The sequence below is a fragment of the Salvelinus fontinalis genome, chromosome 30 (genome assembly GCF_029448725.1).
Source record: "Salvelinus fontinalis isolate EN_2023a chromosome 30, ASM2944872v1, whole genome shotgun sequence".
In the NCBI taxonomy this organism is placed as follows: domain Eukaryota; kingdom Metazoa; phylum Chordata; class Actinopteri; order Salmoniformes; family Salmonidae; genus Salvelinus; species Salvelinus fontinalis.
In genome coordinates, this window is record NC_074694.1 from 41,008,142 (window position 1) to 41,034,037 (window position 25,896).

At 44.4% G+C, this 25,896-nt stretch overlaps 1 protein-coding gene across 1 annotated transcript in view; it reads right to left on the reverse strand.

Annotated features, from left to right (window-relative positions):
- LOC129829230 (unconventional myosin-Id) overlaps positions 1–25,896 on the reverse strand; it is a 128,308-nt gene that overhangs the window by 16,073 nt on the left and 86,339 nt on the right. The window contains exons 17-21 of the mRNA XM_055890894.1: positions 24,455–24,678; positions 23,815–23,953; positions 23,398–23,502; positions 22,934–23,047; positions 13,086–13,240 (exon numbers count right to left, since the gene is read on the reverse strand). Coding sequence (XP_055746869.1) covers positions 13,086–13,240; positions 22,934–23,047; positions 23,398–23,502; positions 23,815–23,953; positions 24,455–24,678 — 737 coding nt within the window. The remainder of the gene's footprint in view (positions 1–13,085; positions 13,241–22,933; positions 23,048–23,397; positions 23,503–23,814; positions 23,954–24,454; positions 24,679–25,896) is intronic.

Consider the following 25,896-nt stretch of genomic DNA (forward strand, 5'->3'; position numbering starts at 1 on the left):
CGGGTCAGGCAGCTAACATTAGCTAGTTAAACAACAATGAACAGTGCCAACAATGCCACAGTCCTGGGAGCTAACCAACCAGGTTCAAGGTTAGCTAGCTAACATTAGGCTCTAAGTAGAAAAGCTAACATCTCTGGGATACAAATTAACCTAGCTATGTAAACAACGTTTAAGATCACACACGTCACGTTTGCTAACGAGCCAGCCAGCTAACGTCAGCTAGTTAAAGAACAATGAACACAGTGCCAAATCATGTCGTTACTACCCTGCATGGATACCGCTAGCTAGCTAACAGTACACTTTAGCTTGAAATGAAACCCCTTTCTGTCAAAATTAGAAACGTGTAATATCTGAAAATATAGCTAGCTAACGCTAGACTATCTTACCTGTATACATCATCATGCATGATGGATGCGTCTCCCTGTCAGGAATGCCATACCACGGTTGCCCTTAGTTTGAAGATGTAATCCGGAGACAGGTGTTTTCTCCACCTCTTTAGCTATCATACTCTAATTCCACTTCAAAACGTGATCCTCCAGAAAGTGGAGAGCAACACTTATGCAGCTCCACTACAAAATACTTTTTTTTTTTTTAAAGACGCGTTCGACAGGATTACCAACACAGACTGACGAGCTCAAATAGTCAGAAGCCTTCTATATGGCAGACCAATCTGAACTCATTTCTCGGCATGTCCAGCCCACTCATTATCTCAGCCAATCATGGCTAGTGGGAAGGTTGCTCACTTTTTCTGTGGCTTAACCAACTAGGCTCGTCATTTAACAATTTTATTCGTATTTACAGATGGCATACAGGTTTGTTATTAAGGCACATGAAAGTTCACAATGGTCGAGAAGGTATTTCTGCCCAAAAACGCATTTTGATAAAACTGCTCTCATGTGAAGTCGTGACTTGCGACATACGCCTAGTTTCCTGATTCGGGTCACATTCGTGCACAACATTTGAGAGAAATAAGCTTTTTTGAGTATGGAACATTTCTAGGATCTGTTATTTCAGCTCTTGAAACATAGGACCAGCACTTTACACATTGCGTGTATATTTTTGTACAGTGTAGAACAGGTGCTAATGACTTTGAACAGGATCTAATTACTGTTTCGCCCAGTGATGTTGTCCACTCACTAAACCTCGAGTCTGAATCGACCCCGAAGTCCCCTATGGCTGAAGTCCGAGTCTCAGTGCTCGAGTCCTGGTCCAAGTGCTCAAGTCTGAGTCAATGGGTCCACATTAACTCAAAATAAAGTTATTTAACCAAACAGCTATAGTGTGGTGGCAAAAGGAATTTAGTCAATAAATTGTTTGCTATCCCTATCCCAAGTAACACTGAAACATGCATGAGAGCACCAGCTGTTCCAGACGACTGTGTGATCACGCTCTCCATAGCCAATGTGAGTAAGACCTTTAAACGGGGCAACATTCACAAGGCCGCAGGGCCAGACGGATTACCAGGACGTGTACTCCGAGCATGCGCTGAACGACTGACTGAGTCTGTAATACCAGGACGTTTCAAGCAGACCACCATAGTGTTCTTGGGCACAGGAACTATGTTCTTGGGCACAGGGACTAAAGGTAACCTGCCTAGATGACTACCGACCCGTAGCACTCACATCTGTAGCCATGAAGTGCTTTGAATCAACACCATTATCCCAGAAACGCTAGACCCACTCAAATTTTCATACCGCCCCAACAGATCCCTGGGCAAAAGGAACACCTATGTGAGAATGCTATTCATCGACTACAGCTCAACGTTCAACCCCATAGTGCCCTCAAAGCTCATCACTAAGGTAAGGATCCTGGGATTAAACACCTCCCTCTGCAACTGGATCTTGGACTTCCTGATGGGCCATCCCCAGGTGGTAAGGGTAGGTAACAACACATCCGCTACACTGATCTTCAACACGGGGGCCCCTCAGGGATGCGTGCTCAGTCCCCTCCTGTACTCCCTGTTCACTCATGACTGCATGGCCAGGCACAACTCCAACACCATCATTAAGTTTGCTGATGACACAACAGTGGTAGGCCTGATCACCGACAACGACGAGACAGCCTATAGGGAGGAGGTCAGAGACCTGGCCGTGTGGTGCCAGGACAACAACCTCTCCCTCCGCGTGATCAAGACAAAGGAGATGATCGTGGACTACAGGAAAAGGAGGACCGAGCATTCCCCATTCTCATCGACGGGGCTGCAGTGGAGCAGGTTGAGAGCTTCAAGTTCCTTGGTGTCCACATCACCAACAAACTATCATGGTCTAAACACACCAAGACAGTCGTGAAGAGGGTAGAGGTCAACCGATTAATCGGAATGGCCAATTAATTAGGGCCGATTTCAAGTTTTCATACCAATCGGAAATCGGTGTTTTTGGACACCGATTTAACTAGGCAAGTCAGTTAAGAACACATTCTTATTTTCAATGACGGCCTAGGAACGGTGGGTTAACTGCCTTGTTCAGGGGCAGAACAACAGATTTTCACCTTGTCAGCTCGGGGGATTCAATCTTGCAACCTTACAGTTAACTAGCCCAACGCACTAACCACCTGCCTCTCATTGCACTCCACGAGGAGCCTGCCTGTTACGCGAATGCAGTAAGCCAAGGTAAGTTGCTAGCTAGCATTAAACGTATCTTATAAAAAACAATAAATTAATCATAATCACTAGTTAACTACACATGGTTGATTATATTACTAGTTTATCTAGCGTGTCCTGAGTTGCATATAATCGATGCGGTGCGTATCATTGCGCCAATGTGTACCTAACCATGAACATCAATGCCTTTCTTAAAATCAATACACAGAAGTATATATTTTTAAACCTGCATATTTAGCTAAAAGAAATCCAGGTTAGCAGGCAATTTTAACCAGGTGAAATTGTGTCACTTCTCTTGCGTTCATTGCACGCAGAGTCAGTGTATATGCAACAGTTTGGGCCGTCTAATTTGCCAGAATTTTACATAATTATGACATAACATTGAAGGTTGTGCAATGTAACAGGAATATTTAGACTAATGGATGCCACCCCTTAGATAAAATACGGAACAGTTCCGTATTTCACTGAAAGAATAAACGTCTTGTTTTCGAGATGATAGTCTCCGGATTCGACCATATTAATGACCTAAGGCTCGTATTTCTGTGTGTTATTATGTTATAACTAAGTCTATGATTTGATAGAGCAGTCTGAGCGGTGGTAGGCAGCAGCAGGCTCGTAAGCATTCATTCAAACAGCACTTTCGTGCGTTTTGCCAGCAGCTCTTCGTTGTGCATCAAGCATTGCACTGTTTATGACTTCAAGCCTATCAACTCCCGAGATTAGGCTTGTGTAACCGATGTGAAATGGCTAGCTAGTTAGCGGGGTGCGCGCTAATAGCGTTTCAAACGTCACTTGCTCTGAGACTTGGAGTGGTTGTTCCCCTTGCTCAGCATGGCTAACGATGCTTCGAGGGTGGCTGTTGTCGATGTGTTCCTGGTTCGATCCCGGGGAGGAGCGAGGAGAGGGACGGAAGCTATACTGTTACACTGGCAATACTAAAGTGCCTTAAAGAACATCCAATAGTCAAAGGTTAATGAAATACAAATCGTATAGAGAGAAATAGTCCTATAATTCCTATAATAACTACAACCTAAAACTTCTTACCTGGGAATATTGAAGACTCATGTTAAAAGGAAACACCAGCTTTCATATGTTCTCATGTTCTGAGCAAGGAACTTAAACGTTAGCTTTCTTACATGGCACATATTGCACTTTTACTTTCTTCTCCAACACTTTGTTTTTGCATTATTTAAACCAAATTGAACATGTTTCATTATTTATTTGAAGCTAAATTGATTTTATTGATGTATTATATTAAGTTAAAATAAGTGTTAATTCGGTATTGTTGTAATTGTCATTATTACAAATAAATAAATAAAAATCGTCCGATTAATCGGTGTCGGCTTTTTTTGGGCCTCCAATAATCGGTATCGAAAAATCATAATCGGTCGACCTCCAGAAGAGGGCACAACAAAGCCTATTCCCCCTCAGGAGACTGAAAAGATTTGGCATGGGTCCTCAGATCCTCAAAAAGTTCTACAGCTGCACCACCGAGATCATCCTGACTGGTTGCATCACTGCCTGGTATGGCAACTGCTTGGACTCCGACCACAAGGCACTACAAAGGGTAGTGTGTACGGCCCAGTACATCACTGGGGCCAAGCTTCCTGCCATCCAGGACCTCTATACCAGACGATGTCAGAGGAAGGCCCTAAAAATTGGAAAAGACTCGAGCCGGTACCGGAGCGCCAAGTCTAGATTCAAAATACTTCTTAACAGCTTCTACCCCCAAGCCATAACACTCCTGAATAGCTAATTAAATGGCTACCCAGACTATTTGTATTACCCCCCCCACCCATACTTTTACGCTGTTGCTACTCTGTTTATTATCTATGCATAGTCACTTTAACTCTACCTACATGTACATATTACCTCAATTACCTCGACTAACCGGTGCCCCCGCACTTTGACCCTGTACCGGTACCCCCTGCATATAGCCTCGCTATTGTTATTTTACTGCTGCTCTTGAATTATTTGTTACTTTTTTGGAATTTATATATTTAAAAAAATGTTTTACTTATCTATGTTTTACTAAACAGTTATTTTTCTTAAAACTGCATTATTGGCTAAGGGCTTGTAAGTAAGCATTTCACTGTCAGGTCTACACTTGTTGTATTCGGTGCATGTGACAAATAACATTTGATTTGTCCTGCTGGACCTAAGTATTCAAAAATGTATTTTAGAAGAAAAAGGGAACTATAAAAAAAGGAAAGAGAAATAAAAGGGTGCCAACTGTATATTATGTGCTTAGGAGTATATGGTATGAATTATAAGAGCACGATAATTGAACAGGAGTGACTAAATGTACTAACAATACACCTCCATAGGACTTCCTCTAGGGTTAGATGGTATCCAGATTTTCATCCCGTTCCTGTACCTTATGGTGTTACCGGCAGTGCGCACACATTCTTGGTCGCTACAAACCAAATGTAGGCAGCAGGGATCTTGATCATGGAGGGGATTGATTGTCTCTGCTGTAACCAAGTAGGTTGATCTAGTAAGGTAGCCGAGTAGCTAGCAAGTTAGCAAACCAAATGCATAGCTGGAGCCCAGAGCTGGAGATAACCATCTAAGGAGGTGCCAAATAAATGAACTTATAGTTAGTTTTCAGCAGTGTAGCACGCACTCCCACAGCACCCACGAGGCGGGTTCCCCAACCCCCCACATAATAACATTTTAAAAGAAATGCTATTGAAAATCATTCTGTTGCTATTTCTAAATACCCTGGTATACCATATATCAACATGCGTACCGATAGGATTTACCTCCCTGTGCTGTGATCTGTGTTGTGATCCTCTCTTTGAAGGATCACAGGGTCAGTGATGGTGATGTGTGCCAGTGGTGGACAAAGCAAGGGAGCACTTTCCCCGAGGGACCATTGATAGTAGTACACAGATGGCTGAGTCTTAACACTGCTGGAGCCACAATGGCTTCACAGCAGGAGGCTCCTTCAGTCTTTAACAATCACGCTTGGCTCTTCCCTCCTCCAGTCCCTTTCCTCTCCATTCTGTTCAATAGGCCGATCATGACACTCATAGCCGACCGTGTCTGCTCGTCAACGAACCAGCACCCCTGGTCTCTCTCTTGTCTTCTGAAGCAGTCAGTATAATCACAAGGGTGGTTGGACTTGGCTAAAGGACCATTACGGAAATCAATAGGTTGTTGAGGATGAGCCAAGCGAAGGGAAGGAAAAGCAGCGGTCTAGGGCACTGCATCTCAGCGCTAGAGGCGTCACTACAGACCTTGGTTCGATTACAGGCTGTATCACAACCGGCCGTGATTGGTAGTTCCATAGAGCGGCGCACAATTGGCCCAGCGTCGTCCAAGTCTAGGACCGAAAGGCTCCTCAACAGCTTCTACCCCCAAGTCAATAGACTGCTGAACAATTCATAAAGATCGCCACCGTAAATTTACATTGGCCCCTCTTGTACACCGCTGCTACTCACTGTTTGTTTGTTATCTACGCATAGTCACTTCGCCCCCCACCTACATGTACAGATTACCTCAACTAGCCTGTACCCCTGCACACTGACTGGGTACCGGTGCCCCCTGTATATAGCCTCGTTATTGTTATTCTTATTGTGTTACTTTTTATTATAACTTTTTTATTTTAGCCTACTTGGTAAATATTTTCTTCTTCTTGAACTGCACTGTTGGTTAAGGGCTTGTAAGTCAGCATTTCCCATTAAAGTCTACACTTGTTGTATTCGGCGCATGTGACAAATAAAGTTTGATTTGACTTGATTTCATTTGCCCGGGGTAGGCCGTCATTGTAAATAAGAATTTGTTCTTAACTTGACTAGTTAAATAAAGGTTAAATAAATATAAAAGTTATTCATTACACATGGGGGCGACCGCTCACTTTTAAAGACACATACAGCAGCTCATACTTTGTCACCCCATCAAATCAATACGTCAATGACGAGTCCATTCATTCCAGTTTATCGATGCTTCACGGGTTCGAGAGACATTGGGCTAGGGGACTAGGTTGTATTGAACCAAGATAATAATGTTGACCAGGCCCAAGCTGGAGATGACAGGAGAAAAGACAAAATGGGGAAAAGAGAGGGATGAGAGAGAGAGGGGTGATGGAGGTGAAGAGCGGAGTATGAGGAAAACAAGTGGAGGGTCAGGGTCAAGCAGGGGGCTACATCTTGGTATACTCTACAAGGATACAGAGAGAGAGAGAGAGAGAGGGGTGGCTCGCATTATGACCAGTGAGAGCAGCAAGATAGCACAATAAGTAACAGGCTCTGTGTCGGGGTAGGTGGAAAGGCTGGAGGTATGGAAGGGAGGTCAGGGGAGGGGATGTCTTGGGCTGCAGCACTGCTCTATGTGCATGGCAGGCAGAGGCCTCGTTACCTGTACCTCACTGCATCTCCCAGTGGTTGGCAGGCGGGCAGGCAGGCAGGAGAGCACCACAGGGATGCAGGGATCGACACAGAGGGAAACTAGGTCAGATTCAGCTCTCACACACATTGGAACACTCAGTCATAACGCACACACACACTCAGTCTAAACCCCTCCTCTTCCATCACTCCACCAACCAACCCCCCCAGGCCGCAGGGTAAGGAAATAAACCAAACAGAGCAGGACTCTCTACTGTCCAGCTTAAACAGTGTGTGTGTGTGTGTGTGTGTGTGTGTGTGTGTGTGTGTGTGTGTGTGTGTGTGTGTGTGTGTGTGTGTGTGTGTGTGTGTGTGTGTGTGTGTGTGTGTGTGTGTGTGTGTGTGAATCTAGAAAATAATTGATTGTATATGTATCGGTGAGCATGTGTGTTTGGGGACTGTAGTCAAATGTAAGAGTTTGTGACAATATACACACACACACGTGCATCCATGCGCATTGGGGAATTACATGTTGCATCATTTTTACGCAGGAGGAGCAAAAACAATCTTTGCATATGTTTTTGGATGGCAAATTAGCGTTTGTATGGACGACTGGAATTGGTGCTCTGCATAGTTTTACATGACAGGAATACTATCCAATCCATCCAATCCATAGTGTATAATGATGGAGACGGATTCATTCACGGCTAAAACAAGATGAGCTTTAAAAATACTCTCCACCCCCTTGTTTCTCCTTTCCCTCTCATTTCCTACAGCTTCTGTTTACCTCTCTCACACAGTTTTTCTGCCTCTCTCCATCTCTCTCCCTCCCTCCATCTCCCACCCTCTCTCTCTCTCTCTCTCCCCAGAGGAGATTAGTCGTTAGTATTCTCATGCAGCAGTGTTATTATTGGACTAAATATCAGACAAACATGGATTGGCTGGTCGCTATGGCAACTGCATCTGCAGCACCGCACAGGGACGGAGGGAGAAGAGGAGGAAGGAAAGAGGAGAAAAGGGGAGGGTGGAGTGAGAGCTGAAAAACAAGGGGGGGGGGGAGCTGGAGAGGAAGGGTGTTAGAGGGAGGGGGAAGTGAGAGGGAGGGATATAGAGGAGAAGATGAGATGGGAGGGGAGAATGACTTCCTCAAGTCTGAAATATTGGATTCAGCATAAAAGGTGACCTTGATGGCGTAGGGAGAGAAAAGCACCAGCTAGCAGCACACACACACTGCCTCTGTCTCTCTGTTTTAGTGTCTTTAATGATGATGCCATCTCCAATTATACGGGAAAGTGCAGTACGGCACATTTGTTCACGCAGAGCAGCACTTTGAATTTGAATATTCCTCACGCTTCCCTTGTACTGTAACACAAACTTAATGGATCGTCTTTCTCCAGATCCCGACTTATCTTCTCGCGGATTCCTCTGTTAAAGCCGAGCTTCAAAATCTAAAAATCGGTTTCGCAGAATAGAAAAGGGACAATAATAATGAATAATCATTTATTGCACTTCTATAACGCTGTTCATAAGAATCTAAAAAAAAAAGGGCTTGAAAAGCTAAAAACAAACAAGAAATACATCAAGTCTTTGAGCGCACGCATCCTCCAAAAAGCGGCTCGGTCAGGTGGCTGCTGTGGCTCAGAAATGCAATTCTTTAGAAAACGATTTCAAATGTTGATGTACCCGGCACTGACAGAGAGGTTTCATACTGGAGTTAAATATAAGAGGACCGAACCCTGATATCATGGGGTCAGACAATGAGGAGGACAGCCCAATGCACAATAGGAGCAGAGGATGTATCAGAGCAAAATCGGGGATCTGCCACATAGCTGAGAAGCAACACATAATATAATAATTTCGCAGAAGCTTTCATCCAAAGCGACTTACAGTCATGCGTGCATCTCTTTCTCTCTCTGTCTCTCTCAACTGATCACGTAAACCTGCTGCCCTGCCAAATCCGGGCCAACCTCCAGTCTGTGCTACACATAAGAAGGAAGTGACACGGCAGAGAGGGAGAGAGAGAACAAAGGAAGAGAAAACATGAATGAAGAAGAATGAGGTAGGTAAAGTCCACAAACTGGTGTCTTCCTACAGTATCTTTCCCTAACGGTCATAAGAGAGTGATGTCTTCCTTCTCATTATCGGGTTAAGCTGAGCCCAGATTAACATCACACACATCATGTGCTTTTTGGCTCTACATAACGGTCTCTCCCTCCATGGCCCGTGTCAACACTGTCTGGACTTTCGGTAGTCACTGTGGACAACAGCAAGACACGCTGCCACAGAAAGCCATTTTCTGAGATCCCAGTAGATCAAACAGAGCGTTACACAACAATCTAGAACACTAACACAACTCACAGTAGAATGTTCTCATTCGATTGGATTCCCCTGAAGCGCTATTTATAGTTTAGAAACGGCAACAAAGAGAAAGGTTCCCATGTACTGTAAGTAGGATTAAAATAGATTTGAAATGGATACTGAGTTTGTGCATCGCGGCTTTTTCGCTGAGTTACTCAGTTACCTTCACAGTTATAATTCCAGAGAGAAATTAAGTCACCGCTGAATAAATAACACGGAGGCTATTTTTATGACGGGTGTGAACCAAGGGGTATGTGTTAGATCCAGTGAGAAATAATTATCAGGTAACATTAAGCTGAATATTATGTACATGTAATACTTTCTTCAGAAAGAGATGCTTTTCAGCGGCAGGGAATGGGACACTGGTATGGATAGAGGATATAATAAATGGAGCCAAATACAGGCAAGTCCTTGATGAGAACCTGCTTCAGAGTGCAAACAACCTTAGACTGGGGCGTAGATTTACGTTGTGAATACTTACGTAAAATATTTATTTCTGTATTTCATTTTCAATAAATTTGCTAAAAAAATATATATAAAAAAACATGTTTTCAGTTTGGCATTATGAGATATTGTTTGTAGATGGGTGAAAAATAATATTTAAAATTCAAACAGTAACAACATGTGGAATAAGTTAAGGGATATGAATATTTCTGATGCCACTGTACAGTGCATACAGAAAGTGTTCAGACCCCTTCTCCTTTTCCACATTTTGTTACGTTACAGCCTTATTCTAAAATGGATGAAATATTTTTTCCCCCTCATCAATCTCCACACAATACCCTATAATGACAAAGCAAAAACAGGATTTTTTTTCTGAAGAACACAGTGGCTTCCATCATTCTTAAATGGAAGAAGTTTGGAACCACCAAGACACTTCCTAGAGCTGGCCGCCCGGCCTAACTGAGCAATCGAGGGAGAAGAGCCTTGGTTAGGGAGCTGACCAAGAACCCGATGGTCACTCTGACAGAGCTCCAGAGTTCCTCTGTGGAGATGGGAGAACATTCCAGAAGAACAACAGCACTCCACCAATCAGGCCTTTATGGTTGTTTGGCCAGATGGAAGCCACTCCTCAGTAAAAGGCACATGACAGCCTGCTTGGTGTTTACCAAAAGGCACCTAAAGGACTCTCAGACCATGAGAAACAAGATTCTCTGGTCTGATGAAACCAAAATTTAACTCTTTGGCCTGAATGCCAAGCGTCACGTCTGGAGGAAACCTGGCACCATCCCTACGGTGAAGCATGGTGGTGGCAGCATCATGTTGTGGGGATGTTTTTTAGCGGCAGGGACTGGGAGACTAGTCAGGATTGAGAGAAAGATTAACAGAGCAAAGTACAGAGAGATCCTTGATGAAAAGCGCTCGGGACCTGCTCGGGACCTGCTCAAAAGCGCTCGGGACCTCAGACTGGGGGCGAAGGTTCACCTTCCAAAAGGACAACGACCCTAATTCGACTAATGAGTTACTGATCAAGAATGATATATCTGTGCTTGTGTGTGTGTGCTAGTGCACGACTGTGCTATCCACATCTGTGTGTGTGAGAACATGTGTGTGTGTGTGACAGATGTGTCTCTCCCCCCTCTGTCCCAGGAGTGAAGCGTGTGTGGTGTGGTGTGCTGCAGTAGCAGTGGCTGCCTGGTGCGAGCTGCGTGGGCTGCACGTCAATACAGTAGAGGTCTGGGCTAAATATAGACTAGAGCCCATGCAAGCTTTCACAGTGGAGCAGCACATCTCCTTAAATATTGCATCTCTCCTCTTCTGAGATGGAGAGAGGGGAGAGAGGAGGGGGGAGAGAGGAGAGAGGGGAGAGAAGAGAGGGAGGGGGCAGGAGAGATGGGGGGGCAGAGGGGTGGGGGGAAAGAGAATGACAGAGATTGGTGGGGACAGAGAAAGAAAGAGGAAGAACAAGAGAGAGAGAGAGAGAAAGACAGAGCTGGAGAGTGGGGAAGAGAAACAGATATAGGGAAAGAGGTGGGAGGAAGAGATAGAGGGTGCAAAGAGAGAGAGAGGGAGTTACAAAGAAGAGGGATGACAATAGGGGAATGACAAAAAAGGGAAAAAAGAAGGAGAAGAGTGAGGGAGGAAGTGAGGCCATGGGGATATAAAAGCCTCTGGACTATTTGTGAGTTTCTAAACAACTGTGGCGCGTCACAGCGGATAACGTGGAGCAGAATTCGCAGTGTCTGTTTTAACTCTCGACAGTTTTGGCCCTGATGCCTTTTGACAAGGCTCCTATCTACTCCTAAAATGTGACAGTGTTGACTTTCTTTTTTTAGAAACTTGTCGAGTTGCAAATTCAATCTAAAAAGCAGACTTTTGAAAACCCCCGGGAAAATAAGATGCCATTTTGTAGGTTGGAACCCGAAACAGAGACAGTGTTATTTGGAATGGGGCTTAGGCTCAATGACACGGTCACACCGTTGTTCTAATGCTGTACATTTGGAGGATAAAAAGCCAGCCATTGACTCCATGTCCCTGTGTGTGCTAACGGTGCTCTGCATTGTGTGGGTTGTTCACCATGCTCAAGTGGAAATAAAGGTTAAATCTACATCTACTGACACACACACACACACACACACACACACACACACACACACACACACACACACACACACACACACACACACACACACACACACACACACACACACACACACACACACACACACACACACACACACACACACACACACACACACACACACACGCAGCCTTTTCTTGTGCCCACGTTTCACTGTGATGGATGGGCTTCTATAGGAAGCACATGGAGAGTCATTAAGAGGGACCCTTGCCATCTGTCACTGTGAGCCTGTATACAATGAGACAAGATATCATCGAAGCAGGGCCGTGTTCAGGCCCATTCACACACAGATCAGACCAGTTTCAGACCAGACCAAGGATATAATAAAGCAGCCTGGCTTAAAAATAATCTTAGTTAACCCAGAACTAAAGTTCACATAATTGGTCAGCTGCTCGATTAAGTCCCGAGTCCGTAAATGTGAAGAGAAGTGGCACGAGGAGCTCCACCCTCTCTCTTTATCAAGTCACGGGCCGAATGTCCCCCCCCGAAATTCAAAAGATGCAAACACCTGCGAAAAAAAAACGGGATTTCCCCCAAAACAACCAGTGAGGAAAACTCCAATCCTCACATCCCATTCAGTCCCGGGCAGATTCTCTCGGTGTACGCGCGGGATCTTTCCACGAAAAATCAGCTTAAATATAATGCAGCAAATCATCTACCATACATGACTGAATAATCACACAAGCCCCAACTTAAAGAGCACTAGTAGGATCACAATGATGCCTTGCCCATTTTCTCCATTCTCCTATATAATTTACCATGTACAGTACCCTATCAGATGGGGCAGTATAGCAGTTAAAAACCGCTACCGGTGTCGTTTCTCCAGGGGTTGACTGAAGGGACAGTAAATAATAATGTACTTCTCTCCGCAGTATGTGGGAGACATACAGCTGGTCTGTACGATAATCTCCACTGTCTGCACCATGCGCTCCTGGGAGAATGCGCCACACAAGGAGGTGCTGGCTCTTGCTTAGAGGAGAGGTACTGCATCGTTTGCTCCCACCACATACACACAGTATATTTGACTGTAGACAGACACACAACATCGCACACATGTAAAGACAGAGAAGGACGCAGGCAGGCAGATAAGACAGAACGAGAAGTAGAAAGACCTGCCCGACTCACCCACGGACTTACCCACTGACCGACCGTCCAACACAGACAGACAGAAAGGCAGACACAAACACATGCAGGCCACACACACACACACACTGGTTACCTTTTGAAGTGGCTGAGAAGGGTGCCCACCAGCTCTCCGATGCGGCTGTCCCCGGCAGGCACCATGCCCTGTAGACACACCACCAGGTCCCTGCTGTCCTTAGTGTGAAACACCACCAGCTGATCCTTACCTGGGGACACACTCACCCCCGTCACCTGGGAGGAGAGATAGAGGACACACGCGCAGACACGCACACGGGCAAGCACACACACAGACAAGCATACACACGTGCACGTGCACACACATACAGACAAACACCATGGGAGTTTGAGTTAGCACGGCTCAATGGACACAGTAATAGACTAGGGGTTCTCACACTGAATCAAAACTGTAATCCGTCACCCGTCATTTACTTGCTAAGGAACGGGAGCAGGGGAATTCTGACACGGTCCTATATAGTGATGGGGGAAAACTTGATACAGTTACATATCGGGATATTATTTTTGACGATATATTGTATCGTATTGTTGGGATAACATCGCAATCTTATTTTTTGCGCTAGTTGGTGTACCTGCACCAAAACTCATAGCTGGTTCTCCATCTTTTGAAATTTGTTTTCAGCACTTTTATATCCATGACTGATCAAAACTCATTTTCTCCTGCTCTCGCCTTGTCCCTCTGCAGCAGACATATGGTGAGCAAGATGCTTCTAACGTAAACACGCGACACAATCACACTATTGAATCACAATACATATAGAATCGCAATACATATCGTATTGGCACCTAAGTATCGCGATAATGTCGTATCTTGAGGTCCCTGGCTATTCCCTAGCCCTAGTCCTTCACACAGACTGCAAGGGATAAGTAAAACCCCAAGGTTCTGTGTGTAATGTTTGTCTGCTTCAAGGGTTAATGGTCCTGATAATGTTTTTTTTCAGGAAGATAATGAGAAGTCGAGTTTATGTTGTGCATCTGCTTGGAATTACTCTTTTTCTATTCCTTCCCTTTTTCCTACCCCCTTCTCCCGGCGAGTCCAGGGACCATTGAGCACAGTGTAGACCATGGAAACAGCCAGGGGAGTCAGACACATTATCCCCTCAGCCCAGAACTGCTGGGGCACCATACTGGGAGAAAATAATCATTATTCCATCTCCATCAGATTAAGGAAATGTGACACCGCCACCACGCATCGAGGTGTAAACAACAACAGCTAGCTGCTTTACCAATAGCTAAAAAACAGAATGCGAAATGAGCCCCGTGGTTAGAAACGATTGCAACAGGTATACCCCAACACCACATGCTTGTGTCCACGAGAGCAGTTTACGAGGAGCAGGTTACATTTACAGTACATGAAAGGGTTAATGGACCGAAACAAGCCTCGTTTCTTTTTAATGAGTGTTCGAGTTGTCATAGCGATACGGATGGTGCTGCAGCGAGTGTCCTGTTCGGTACACCTTCGGTCTATTCTTGAGGGAGACGAGTCTGTCGTTACGTAAACACAGACGACGCCCAGTGTTTTCCACAAGCACATGGAGTTGGAGTAGTCGGCCAAATAGGAAAAGTAGTCAGCCAGGCTCCGGGTTAAGGCTTTTTTTCAGAACAAGCTCTATTTTGGTGGGCTCTGGTACATTCTAATGATAGATTGTATTTTGAATGAGCAACCATCAGGAAATAACACCGATCACATTTTCCCCACACTTTTACAGTGTTAGTTTAAATCAGCTGTTGTAAAATGTGACATACTGTAAAACACAGGAAAAAAATTAACTTTGACTGCACTTTTAAAAGAATCCTGTATGAGTCTGTCGACTTCCAAAGGTTTCAAGCTTCCTTTTAAGAGGCACTTTCTCAGCTATCTGTAATACAGGTATGATTGAAGAAAACAGCAGATGACTACTCCATTGTCAACACTTTGATTAAATCTGTAGACCTACAGATTTACATGGCCAAAAGTATGTGGGCTCGTCGAACATCTCATTCCAAAATCATGGGCATTAATATGGAATAGGTCCCCCCTTCGGCTGCTATAACAGCCTCCACTCTTCTGGGAAGACGTTCCACTAGATGATGGAACATTGCTGCTGGGACCATTCAGCCACAAGAGCATTAGTGAGGTCGGGCATTGATGTTGGGCGATTAGGCCTGGCTCGCAGTCGGCGTTCCAATTCATCCCAAAGGTGTTTGATGGGGTTGAGGTCAGGGCTCTGTGCAGGCCATGTCAAGTTCTTCCACACCGACTAATCATTTCTGTATGGACCTCGCTTTGTGCACGAGGGCATTGCCATGCTAAAACAGGAAAGATCCTTCCCCAAACTGTTAACACATATTTGAAAGCACAGAATCTTCTAGAATGTCATTGTATGCTCTAGCGTAACGATTTCCCTTCACTGGAACTAAGGGGCCTAGCCCGAACCATGAAAAACAGCCCCAGACCATTATTCCTCCTCCACCAAACTTTACAGTTGGCACTACGCATTGGGGCATGTGGCGTTCTCCTGGCTTCCGCCAAACCCAAATTCCTCACTCCAGAGAATACGTTTCCACTGTTTCAGAGTCCAATGGTGGAGAGCTTTACACCACTACAGCCAACGCTTGGCATTGCGCATGGTGATCTTAGGCTTGTGTGCGGCTGCTCAGCCATGGAAACCCATTTCATGAACCTCCCGACGAACAGTCATTGTGCTGACGTTGCTTCCAGAGGCAGTTTGGAAGTCGATAGTGAATGTTGCAACCGAGGACAGAAAATGGCAGTCCCGTTCTGTGAGCTTGTGTGGTCTACCACTTTGCGGCTGAACTGTTGCTGCTCCTAGACGATTCCATTTCACAATAACTGCACTTACAGTTGACCGTGGCAGCTCTAGTAGGGCAGAAATTTGACGAACTGACTTCGTGGAAAGGTTTCATCCTATGACAATGCCACATTGAAAGTCACTGAGCTCCTCAGTATGGACCATTCTACTGCCAATGTTTGTCTATGGAGATCGCATGGCTGTGTGCTCGATGTTATACACCTGTCAGCAAAGGTGTGGCTGAAATAGCTGAATCCACTCATTTGAACGGGTGTCCACATACTTCAATATATTTGAAATGAATCCTAACCTATGCATTTCATGACTGGGAATACAGATAGATACATTTATCGGTCACAGATACCTTAAACAAATTAAAAGGGCGTTGATCAGAAAACCAGTCAGTATCTGGTGCGACCACCATTTGCCTCATGCAGCACGACACATCTCCTTCACATACATTTGATCAGGTTGTTGATTGTGGCCTGTGGAATGTTGTCCCACTCCTCTTCAATGGCTGTGCGAAGCTGTGACATGTCTGGTGAGTATGCAGGACATGGAAGAACTAGGACATTTTCAGCTTCCAGGAATTGTGTACAGATCCTTGCGACATGGGGCCGTGCATTATCATACTGAAACATGAGGTGATGGCGGCGGATGAATGGTACGACAATGGGCCTCAGGATCTCGTCACGGTATCTCTGTGCATTCAAATTGCCATCAATAAAATTCAATTGTGTTCGATGTCCGTAGCTTATGCCTGCCCATAGCATAACCCCACCGCCACAATGGGGGACATGTTGACAGCAAACCTCTCGCCCACACAACGCGATACTTGTGTCTGCCATCTGTCCAGTACAGTTGAAACTGAGATTCATCCAGCATGCCAGTGGCCATAGAAGGTGAGCATTTGCCCACTGAAGTCGGTTACGACACCGAACTGCAGTCTGGTCAAGAACCTGGTGAGGATCACAAGCACAAAGATGAGAATTCCCTGAGATGGTTTCTGACAGTTTATGAGGAAATGATTTGTTTGTGCAAACCCCCAGTTTCATCAGCTGACCAGGTGGCTGGTCTCAGACTATTCCGCGGGTGAGAAGGCCGGATTTGGAAGTCCTGGGCTGGCGTGGATACACATGGTCTGCGGTTGGCCGTTTGGATGTACTGCTAAATTCTCTAAAACGGTGTTGGAGGCAGCTTATGGTAGAGAAATTAACATTCAATTCTCTGGCAACAGCTCTGGTGAACATTTCTGCAGTCAGCATGGCAATTGTGGGCTCCCTCAAAACTTGAGACATCTGTGGTATTGTGTTGTGTAACGAAACTGCACATCGTAGAGTGGCCTTTTATTGTCCCCAGCACAAGGTGCACCTTTGTAATGATCATGCTGTTTAATCAGCTTTTTGATATGCCACGCCTGTCAGGTGGATGGATTATCTTGGCAAAGGACAAATGCTCACTAACAGGGATGCAAACAAATATGTGCACAAAATCTGAGAGAAATAAGCTTTTGTGTGTCTGGAACATTTCTGGGATCTTTTATTTCAGCTCATTGTACATCTTGTGTTTCTATATTTTTTCAGTGTATCTAGAACGGCCAGTCAAAAATTAAAATGATGTTATGGAAATAATTCCATTGTATTAATTACATTCAATTTTGCTTCTAAAGTATGTCATTTTGAGAATATTTGAAAATAGGAGGCTGCCCCTTTAAGACAAACGTTCCAAAAGAGACATCAACATGGATACAGTAGGCTAGCCAATACGAAAGCAAGGTGTATTTGTATAGCTTTCTTTTTGCAGACTATCAACAGTAGTCAGAATATTGCTAATATGTTAATTTTGGACATCCCTTTCCATAAAATAAATAAGCCCAGCAAGTAGATTGATGGGCAATTTATTTGCTCTGAATAGCTCGAGCTCGAGTGTGCTGTTGTGAAGGCATCAACTCACGTACTGCTCGAGAAGTTGTGCCTCGCGGGAGCATTGTGGTTTTTGAATGAATGGCCAATCATATTGCTCAAATACAAATAGCTTGACATTTACGAGTGTAGTCTTCAACGGTTTTCAATGGTAGACCGCAACAGAGCAGGTAAATGTTGAATTGGAATGCAAAAATGTGCTGAAAAGTTACTGGACCCGTCGGTCAAGACTGACAACATCCACTGGCCAGACCGACACGTTTTCACAGGCCGCGGGCCAGCAGGCCATCATTAATGTCGGAACCTGCAAACGAAAGAAAATAAATGAACGTGCCAGAAAAAATTGGCTTAGTGGATTGTTACCACATTATATGGGACGTGCGAATTCAAGCTCTCTCCCTCTGTGTAAAGAAATTTGACTGCAACCACAGCGGGAGGGGAGTTCCATACTGTCTGTATTGTGTGTTATGTCATTCTCTACCCCTCTGCCTACCAGTAGTGTTTCCCGGTCATCGCTCACGTTGTGACTGACAGGCGCCTGTCCTCCTATCAAAAGACGTATATCGTTCACTGTAGCGGGCTTGACAGACTTTTTTCTGACTGGCAAAAAAATGCCAGAGAGAGAGGAGAGAGCGAGAGAGAGAGATAGCGAGAGAGAGATAGCGAGAGAGATAGATAGATGATAGCGAGAGAGAGAGAACGAAATAGACTGCAAAACAAAGATAGAGCAAGAGGAAAGGGGGAGGAGGTGAAGGGTACATCCATGTGTCCATGAGACAAGCGTTTGGCAACTTGCCTCTAGTGGGGTCACCAGTCAGCCAGCAATCAATCTTTACTAACACATTACATTCCCATTTAGCACCTCTAAATTAAAGGATCCATACATTGCACTACTTTACTGTACTCCATGACAAATAAGTCATATTCTATCTAGGAGAGAAGGAATCAAGGAGGGAAAGAATGCATGATTGGAGAAATGGAGAGAGAGAGTAAGATGGATTCAGGAATATAAATAGTGAAATAGAGTGACTGAGAGGAAAGACCAATAAGCTTTTTTGGAAAGTAGACAGCACACATGTAGCAGCCAGGCGATTTGGGAACATACCTGAACAATACCAGACATCAGCTGATCTGCCCTCCCGCACAATCGCTATGACAACTACGTCTACTGCGAAGTTGGCATGACAGCGGCAGAGGTAGATAGCAAAGGATGGTGTCTGGTATAGAGGTTGCGTCTCAAATGGCATCCTATTCCCTACGTAGTGCACTACTTTTGACTAGAGCCCTATGGACTATATAGGGAATAGGGTGCCATTTGGGATGGAATCAATGCCTTTGGTTCCTGCAGGGGTAGAAAATAAGCACAAGGGTAGCCAAGGTTTAGTAGGGCAGCAACGTTGCTGGCTCGCTAATCAACAGGCGCTAACTGCCTTTCCCCTCCATCCGACCCTCCAGTAATCAATGGCTCCTTCTCATGCCTCACCGGCTCCCCTAGCAACGAAACATCTCCATCTTCATCGACTCTCTCACCTTGACCAGTTCTCCCACCCCTATCTCAAGGCCATCAGATTGTTAAACAGCCATCACTAGCACAAAGGCTGCTGCCTACATACAGACTTGAAATCATTGGCCACTTTAATAAATGGAACACTAGCCACTAGTAATATATACATATCTTGCATTACTCATCTCATATGTATATACTGTATTCTATACTATCTATTGCATTTTAGCCTATGCCACTCTGACATTGCTCATCCATATATTTATATTAATATATTCTTATTCCATTTCTTTACTTAGATTTGTGTGTGTTAGGTGTTTGTTTTCGAATTGTTAGATATTCCTTGTTAGATATTGCTGCACTGTCGGAACTAGAAGCACAAGCTACACTCGCAATAACATCTGCTAACCATGTGTATGTGACCAATAACGTTTGATTTGATGACAATGAGTATAATGGAGTATTTCATCATGCGTGTGTATGGTGGGATGCAGTTACAATATGATGGTGTCATGTCTGTGACTATCATTAAATGTGAAGACTTATTTTATCAAATCAATTCTCTATGTGTCCTTTAATTACGTGATTAAACGAATCGTGTAACTTTAATTAACTATGAAGTCGGGGCACACCACGGAAAAAATTTGCTTATAGAGTGTCAATTTCCCGAATATAACTCTTCAGATATTTTCATATCTTATCGATTCGTCATTCTCATTAATGTATTATTATTACCTCACCAGTTCTCATTTTCTGAACGTTGCAAACTTTTGAATATCTGCACAAACCCTGGCCTAAATCATGAATCAGCGATATACAAATTGGCTTATTTATTTACTTACTAACTAACTAAATAATGACACAGAATTACATTACAAACAAACAGTAGATATTTGGGTTACTACATGATACAAAGAAAAAGTCCCTAGCGGACGAAGCCGATATGACGGCTTGGTAGACAAAGGAAAAGGGTGGGGATTGAGAAAGAGGGGAAAAGACTAAATGGATTCCCTACACACAGCTGATAATTATATTCATTGAAATGCTAATCCTTTGCACATGAACGGCCGCTCATTCGAGAATAATTGCAATGTATATATTTATACCCGTATGTCGTTGTTGTCTTCTCTGTTGGAATTCAGTTCAGAGAGTCTCTGGTTAACTTCCCCAGTAGTCACAATGTCCTTCCTTGCTCTTATTCTGTAGTGATCGATAGTGTCAGAGTTGAACCATTTCCAGCCGTGTGGCCAACACTACACGAGGTCTGGTTTTCTGGTCTTGTAGTTTTAAACCATTTGTCAGCCATGTAGCCACTGCTGCACGCTGACTGGTCTCATGTAAATTTCGTGGGTTTTATACACTTCTGAGAAAAGGGCGGTCCATGACGCCGACGTAATGTCTGGGCTCACGGGGGTGTGGCCACTGACTAGTTGAAACTTTATAACTAAACAAATATCTCATTTAGAAGGCCAACATGACATCTTCTCACAAATAGTTTCATAGTTAATCCTATATTTTACACAACATTCAGGTTAAAAACTAATAACTGAGAAATGTACACTTCCAAAGCTACTGTTATTCCGTGCTATCGTCCTTCCTGATGTCACAAAATAAAACAACTTCGACAGGATTGCTCTTTAAATACCCACGGACCATTCTCACATTCTCAAAAATATAAATATTGTTTAATCCTCCAATTTTGGGGATTAGGAGTTGAACAAAGAGAAGCTCTTTGTTCCATGGGTATATTTACTCTCTCTTTCTGCATGACCAGGGGAGAGAGTCTCTGCCAGGAATTGATGACCTATCGTAAAGTCATAAAACTTGTGGTGGGAGAGAGAGAGTGAGAGAGGGGGGAGCCATGATATACAGCCCAAATGGCCACGTCGTGACAATGTGACATGTAATATGTTGTGTGTTGTGTGTGTGTTAGTTACAATACATGATGTCATACATGATGTTCTATACTATCTGTATTGTGTGTTATGTCATTCTCTACCCCTCTGCGTACGCCTCTGCGTACGTCTTGTTATACAGTGAGTGTACAAAACATTAGGAACACCTGCTTAGCACCCCCTTTTCCCCTCAAGGAACAGCCTCAATTCACCGGGGCATTAACTCTACAAGGTGTCGAAAGCGTTCCACAGGGATGATGGCCCATGTTGACTCCAATGCTTCCCACAGTTGTGTCAACTTGGCTGGATGTCCTTTGGGTGGTGGACCATTCTTGACACACAGGAAACCCAGCAACGTTGCAGTTCTTGACAAACTCAAACCGGTGCGCCTGGCACCTACTCCCATACCCCGTTCAAAGGCACTTACATTTTTTTTCTCTTGCCCATTTACCCTCTGAATGACACACACAATCCATGTCTCAAGGCTTAAAAATACTTCTTTAACCCGTCTCCTCCCTTCATCTACACTGATTGGAGTGGATTTAACAAGTGAGCTCAATAAAGTATCATAGCTTTCATCTGATCGGTCTATTTCATGGAAAGAGTTCCTAATGTTTTGTACACGCAGTCTATATCTCCCAGTCTGTACCATTTAACAATACTGATGATTCTGTCTGGTTACCTTCTGCATTAGACTGAGTGTCCAACACACAGCCTTCCCTCTCCGGGCTCTCTTGTATGTGTGTGTTTGTGTGTTAACAATAGCCAATAGCCCTTCAGGCAGCTCTATTCTTCTCCTAGCCCTGCTTTTCCATTTCTCATTTCCATCACAGATGCAACGATAAGACCGGGGTGTTCGTCCTATAATTCTTTCCTGGCAGTTTGAACACTGTGGTTCCTTATCAAAAGAACAGGGAGGGAATATTTGGCCAAAGATATCTCCCCTCTCTCTCTCTCCTTTTTCTCCCTTTCTACCCTGCTCTGCCTCACTACCACTACCTCTCTCACTCCTCAGCCTCTCTTTCATCCCCCCCCCCATCTCACTCGCTGTTTCTCCCTCCCTTTCTTTCCCCCTTTCTGCTCTTTATCCACAAGGTCAACTTTCAAGGTATAAGCCGCTGGAAGTATCTGCCTGTACTGCAATACTAGAGATTATACTTTGGGACGCACTTTGACTCTTACTTGAAAACGAGAACAGAGGTTCAAATTCAGGTGTACTGTAGGTTACATAAACAGAGTTGTGATGAAAAGCCATGAAAAAAAAATAATAATATATGTATATATAAAAACATTGCCAGGACGCGCTGCTGTAAATCTAAAAAGAACCCAGAGGACTTAACCACGGGAAACAAGGATCATAGGATCTGTGTGCCTTATCGTCCACCAAATCAGTGAGAACGTTTTTTTTTAAACACAACATTAATGCAGTGGATAAAGGATGGGAAGAGTTGTACATTCAAACCTTGTTGCCTTAGCGACAAATAACAGTCTCCGTACGTAGTATGATAAGATCATCTCGAAGACGAGAGTTGATAACAATTACGATTACTTCAAACAAAACAAAATTCCATTTCATCTCCTTTAAATCAGTCTACGGAGACGTGAAAAGGGCAATTATTCCATTATCTCTACATAGTGTTTCATTTCCTGTTCCACAAACCATGCTATTAATCAATTATCAATTGAGAATGATTTTGAGAGACCCTTTAGACTGTTTAGAGCCACAGCTAGTAAGATTTCCATTAATTTCAACTACACAATACACTATGTTAACCACACAGGGGAGGTTCTCTTACATTGTAGAGGGGGATGCTCTTCATGGGCTTGTACTGCTTGAGGGGGTCCATCTTGTACAGGTGGCGGTCTGTGATGAGGACGGCCCTGTCCTCTGCCTTGTGGAAACGGTTGATCTGGGAAACACAAAGACCCTTATCAGTCACCCCACAGGAGACCCCACACACACAGCCAACACACACACACAACTGGGAGTTGGCTAAACTCAGGGACAGTTGGGTGAGAATGTGTGTGTGTGCAGGGGCAGGGGCAGACTGGCCATCTGGCATGTCGGGCAAATGCCAGATGGCTGGTCCATTTTTCTGTCTAACATTTTATTGCATTTTTTTCCCGCAAAATTATAATTATCTGGGGCCTCAAGCAAAATAATTGTCTGGTGTGTTAAAAATGTCAGGTCCGAATTCTGGTCCCAGTCTGCCCCTGTGTGTGGGTTTGGGTTAGGTAATAGTCCCCAACCCTACTGTACCTTGCGCACGTTGCAGGAGAAGAGCACTCTCATGAACTTGTCCTTACGCTGCAACTCACAGGACACCAAGGTGAAGGAGGACGCTGTGTCAGGACTGTCTCGCTTCTGAAAACACACAGACACAGACACAGAGAGAGAGAGAGAGAGAGACAAAGACTGTCATGACGATTAACTCCTCCACAAAGACAAACCTCTTTCCATTCCATTTTAGTTCAACAACGCACACACACACACACGTCACACACTTATGCCCCCCCCCCCCCCCCCACTAACTGCACCCCCGAAAAAAAACGCACACACATTTACAACTACATTCAAATGAAAAACAACACCAGAAACACACACATCAACCGCTAACCGCTCCCTTTGAGGAGCTCAGAGCTAGTGTCAGAACCCCCCTTAGCAAATCCAACTCACCAGGTAGTTGCCCTCCCAGGTCCTTTGCAGCCCCAGGTCAGGTCTCTGGCCCTTGAGGGCCTCGAGGGTGGCCACCTTGGCCCTGATCTGCAGCTTCTCCTCTGGAGTCAGGTCTTTGATCAGAGTCCACGCCCACCACCTAGAGCAGCATGGAAACACCCACAGGAATAGCAATGGAGCCTAGATATCGACTCTGACACTGTAGAATCTATGGCCTTGACAACATGATTGGCTATTTCTGACGTGATGATACTGCATAACAGGGATTTTGGGCGGCTGCACTCTCTCTGACATGAAACATCCTGCCTTTAAACTGTACTTTCAAGGCATCAAGTGTGAAATTTCACTTTCTCCGGATGAAAGTATTGAATGAGGCTTTGACAGGGAAAAAAATCTATGTCCACCACAGACCTGAGGCTGGAAGACACACGGGTAAAAACCTTCAAAGGAAACCAGTTGGAGTAGAAAACTGTACCCACTCCACACAATTCGTACTACACTGATGATACTGATGGAAGGGCTTACAGTGCATCGTGTTCAAGGGTTGATGTTTTATCCGAACAAAGGTGGGATTACTCATACTACAACCCCTTTGTGTGTGTGTGTGTGTGGGTCTGTGTGCGCGCGGCACTTTGTTGACCTGTTGTAGATGCTCCGCAGCGCCTCTTCAAACCTCCGCAGGACTTTGGGCGGCGTTGGCCACTTGACGTGCTTGCCATGGTCCTTCATGGAGCGCACGTTCTTGAATTTGCGGTTGACGTCCTTGATGTAGGACTTGACCTTGTAGTGCTGGTAGGCCCGCAGGATGATGAGGGCGGCTCGCATGCGCCGGTAACGCATCCTGGCTATGGTACCGCGCCATACCTGGTGACGAGAATGGATAGGTTAACACAGTGGAAATGAGTAAGCCTCTATGGATACTGTACCTCCCAATAACAACTATTAGTTTAACAGGATGTATGTCTAGAGTATGAAACACACTGTTACTATAACAACACGTACAAATGAAGGCAGCCTATATTAGAGCAACGTTTTCTCGGACACATTTCAAATAAGATGCAGTACGTTTAGAAGCATGAACTCGAGCAAGACAAACCAAAGATTCACACAATTCAATGACGCATTCGTGTTAGTAACTGTAAAATCGGAACAGCGTGTGCGTCGGAATCTTATTGAAAAGAACGCCTGAAAGAACTTGTATGTACGTTTTTGTGATCTGAAGCAAGAAAGCCAAAAGAAAGATTCACATCATAAAATGTTACTGTAAATCTGAACAGCATGTGTGTTGGACTCTTATTGAAAAGAATGCCCTGAGCCGGCGTAACTAAATTTCACTTACACCCCCCCCCCCCTCCTATCAACCGCTCCGGAAACCCTCCCCCCCTATAAAACATGAATAATAAATGGTAGTGGGACCCCAGGGAGACATCTCTTCTGCTCCTTCCTCACTAAAACCACTGCCATATGCTCCTTTTTACTTCATATTGATTCATAGACCCGTACCAGTCTATTTAACTTACTGTAAACAACAAACACAGACCCCGAAACAGTGCTGACAGTCTCAATTGTGTTTGATGTTGACACTCAAGCACAACTCAATAGTGTTGCAGTCATATAATTCATATACTGTATATCAATGGTAGCGCATCAGTCTCAGTCACACAGTACATGAATTCTAATATGCTATGATTCTGCAGATCATGAATATTTTATTCCTTAATGTATGTATGTTTGGCGGTGGTTGATTTGAAAAATGGTCTCTGACATTAGCATATTAAATATCGGGGAAGTGTTTCACCTGGGGAGGTTGATTATGTGGTTATTAAATATACAGTTGAAGTCGGAAGTTTACATACACTTACCGTAATTTCCGGACTATTAAGCGCACCTGAATATAAGCCGCACCCACTGAATTTTTAAATAATATGTATTTTGTACATAAATAAGCCGCACATGTCTATAAGCCGCAGGTGCCTACCGGTACATTGAAACAAATGAACTTCGCGTTTTTTCATGCCCAGTTGTTTTCAGCGTGACGGATGATTCGCCTTTCCCGTTGACAGTCCGAGTGAGAGGCAGGTC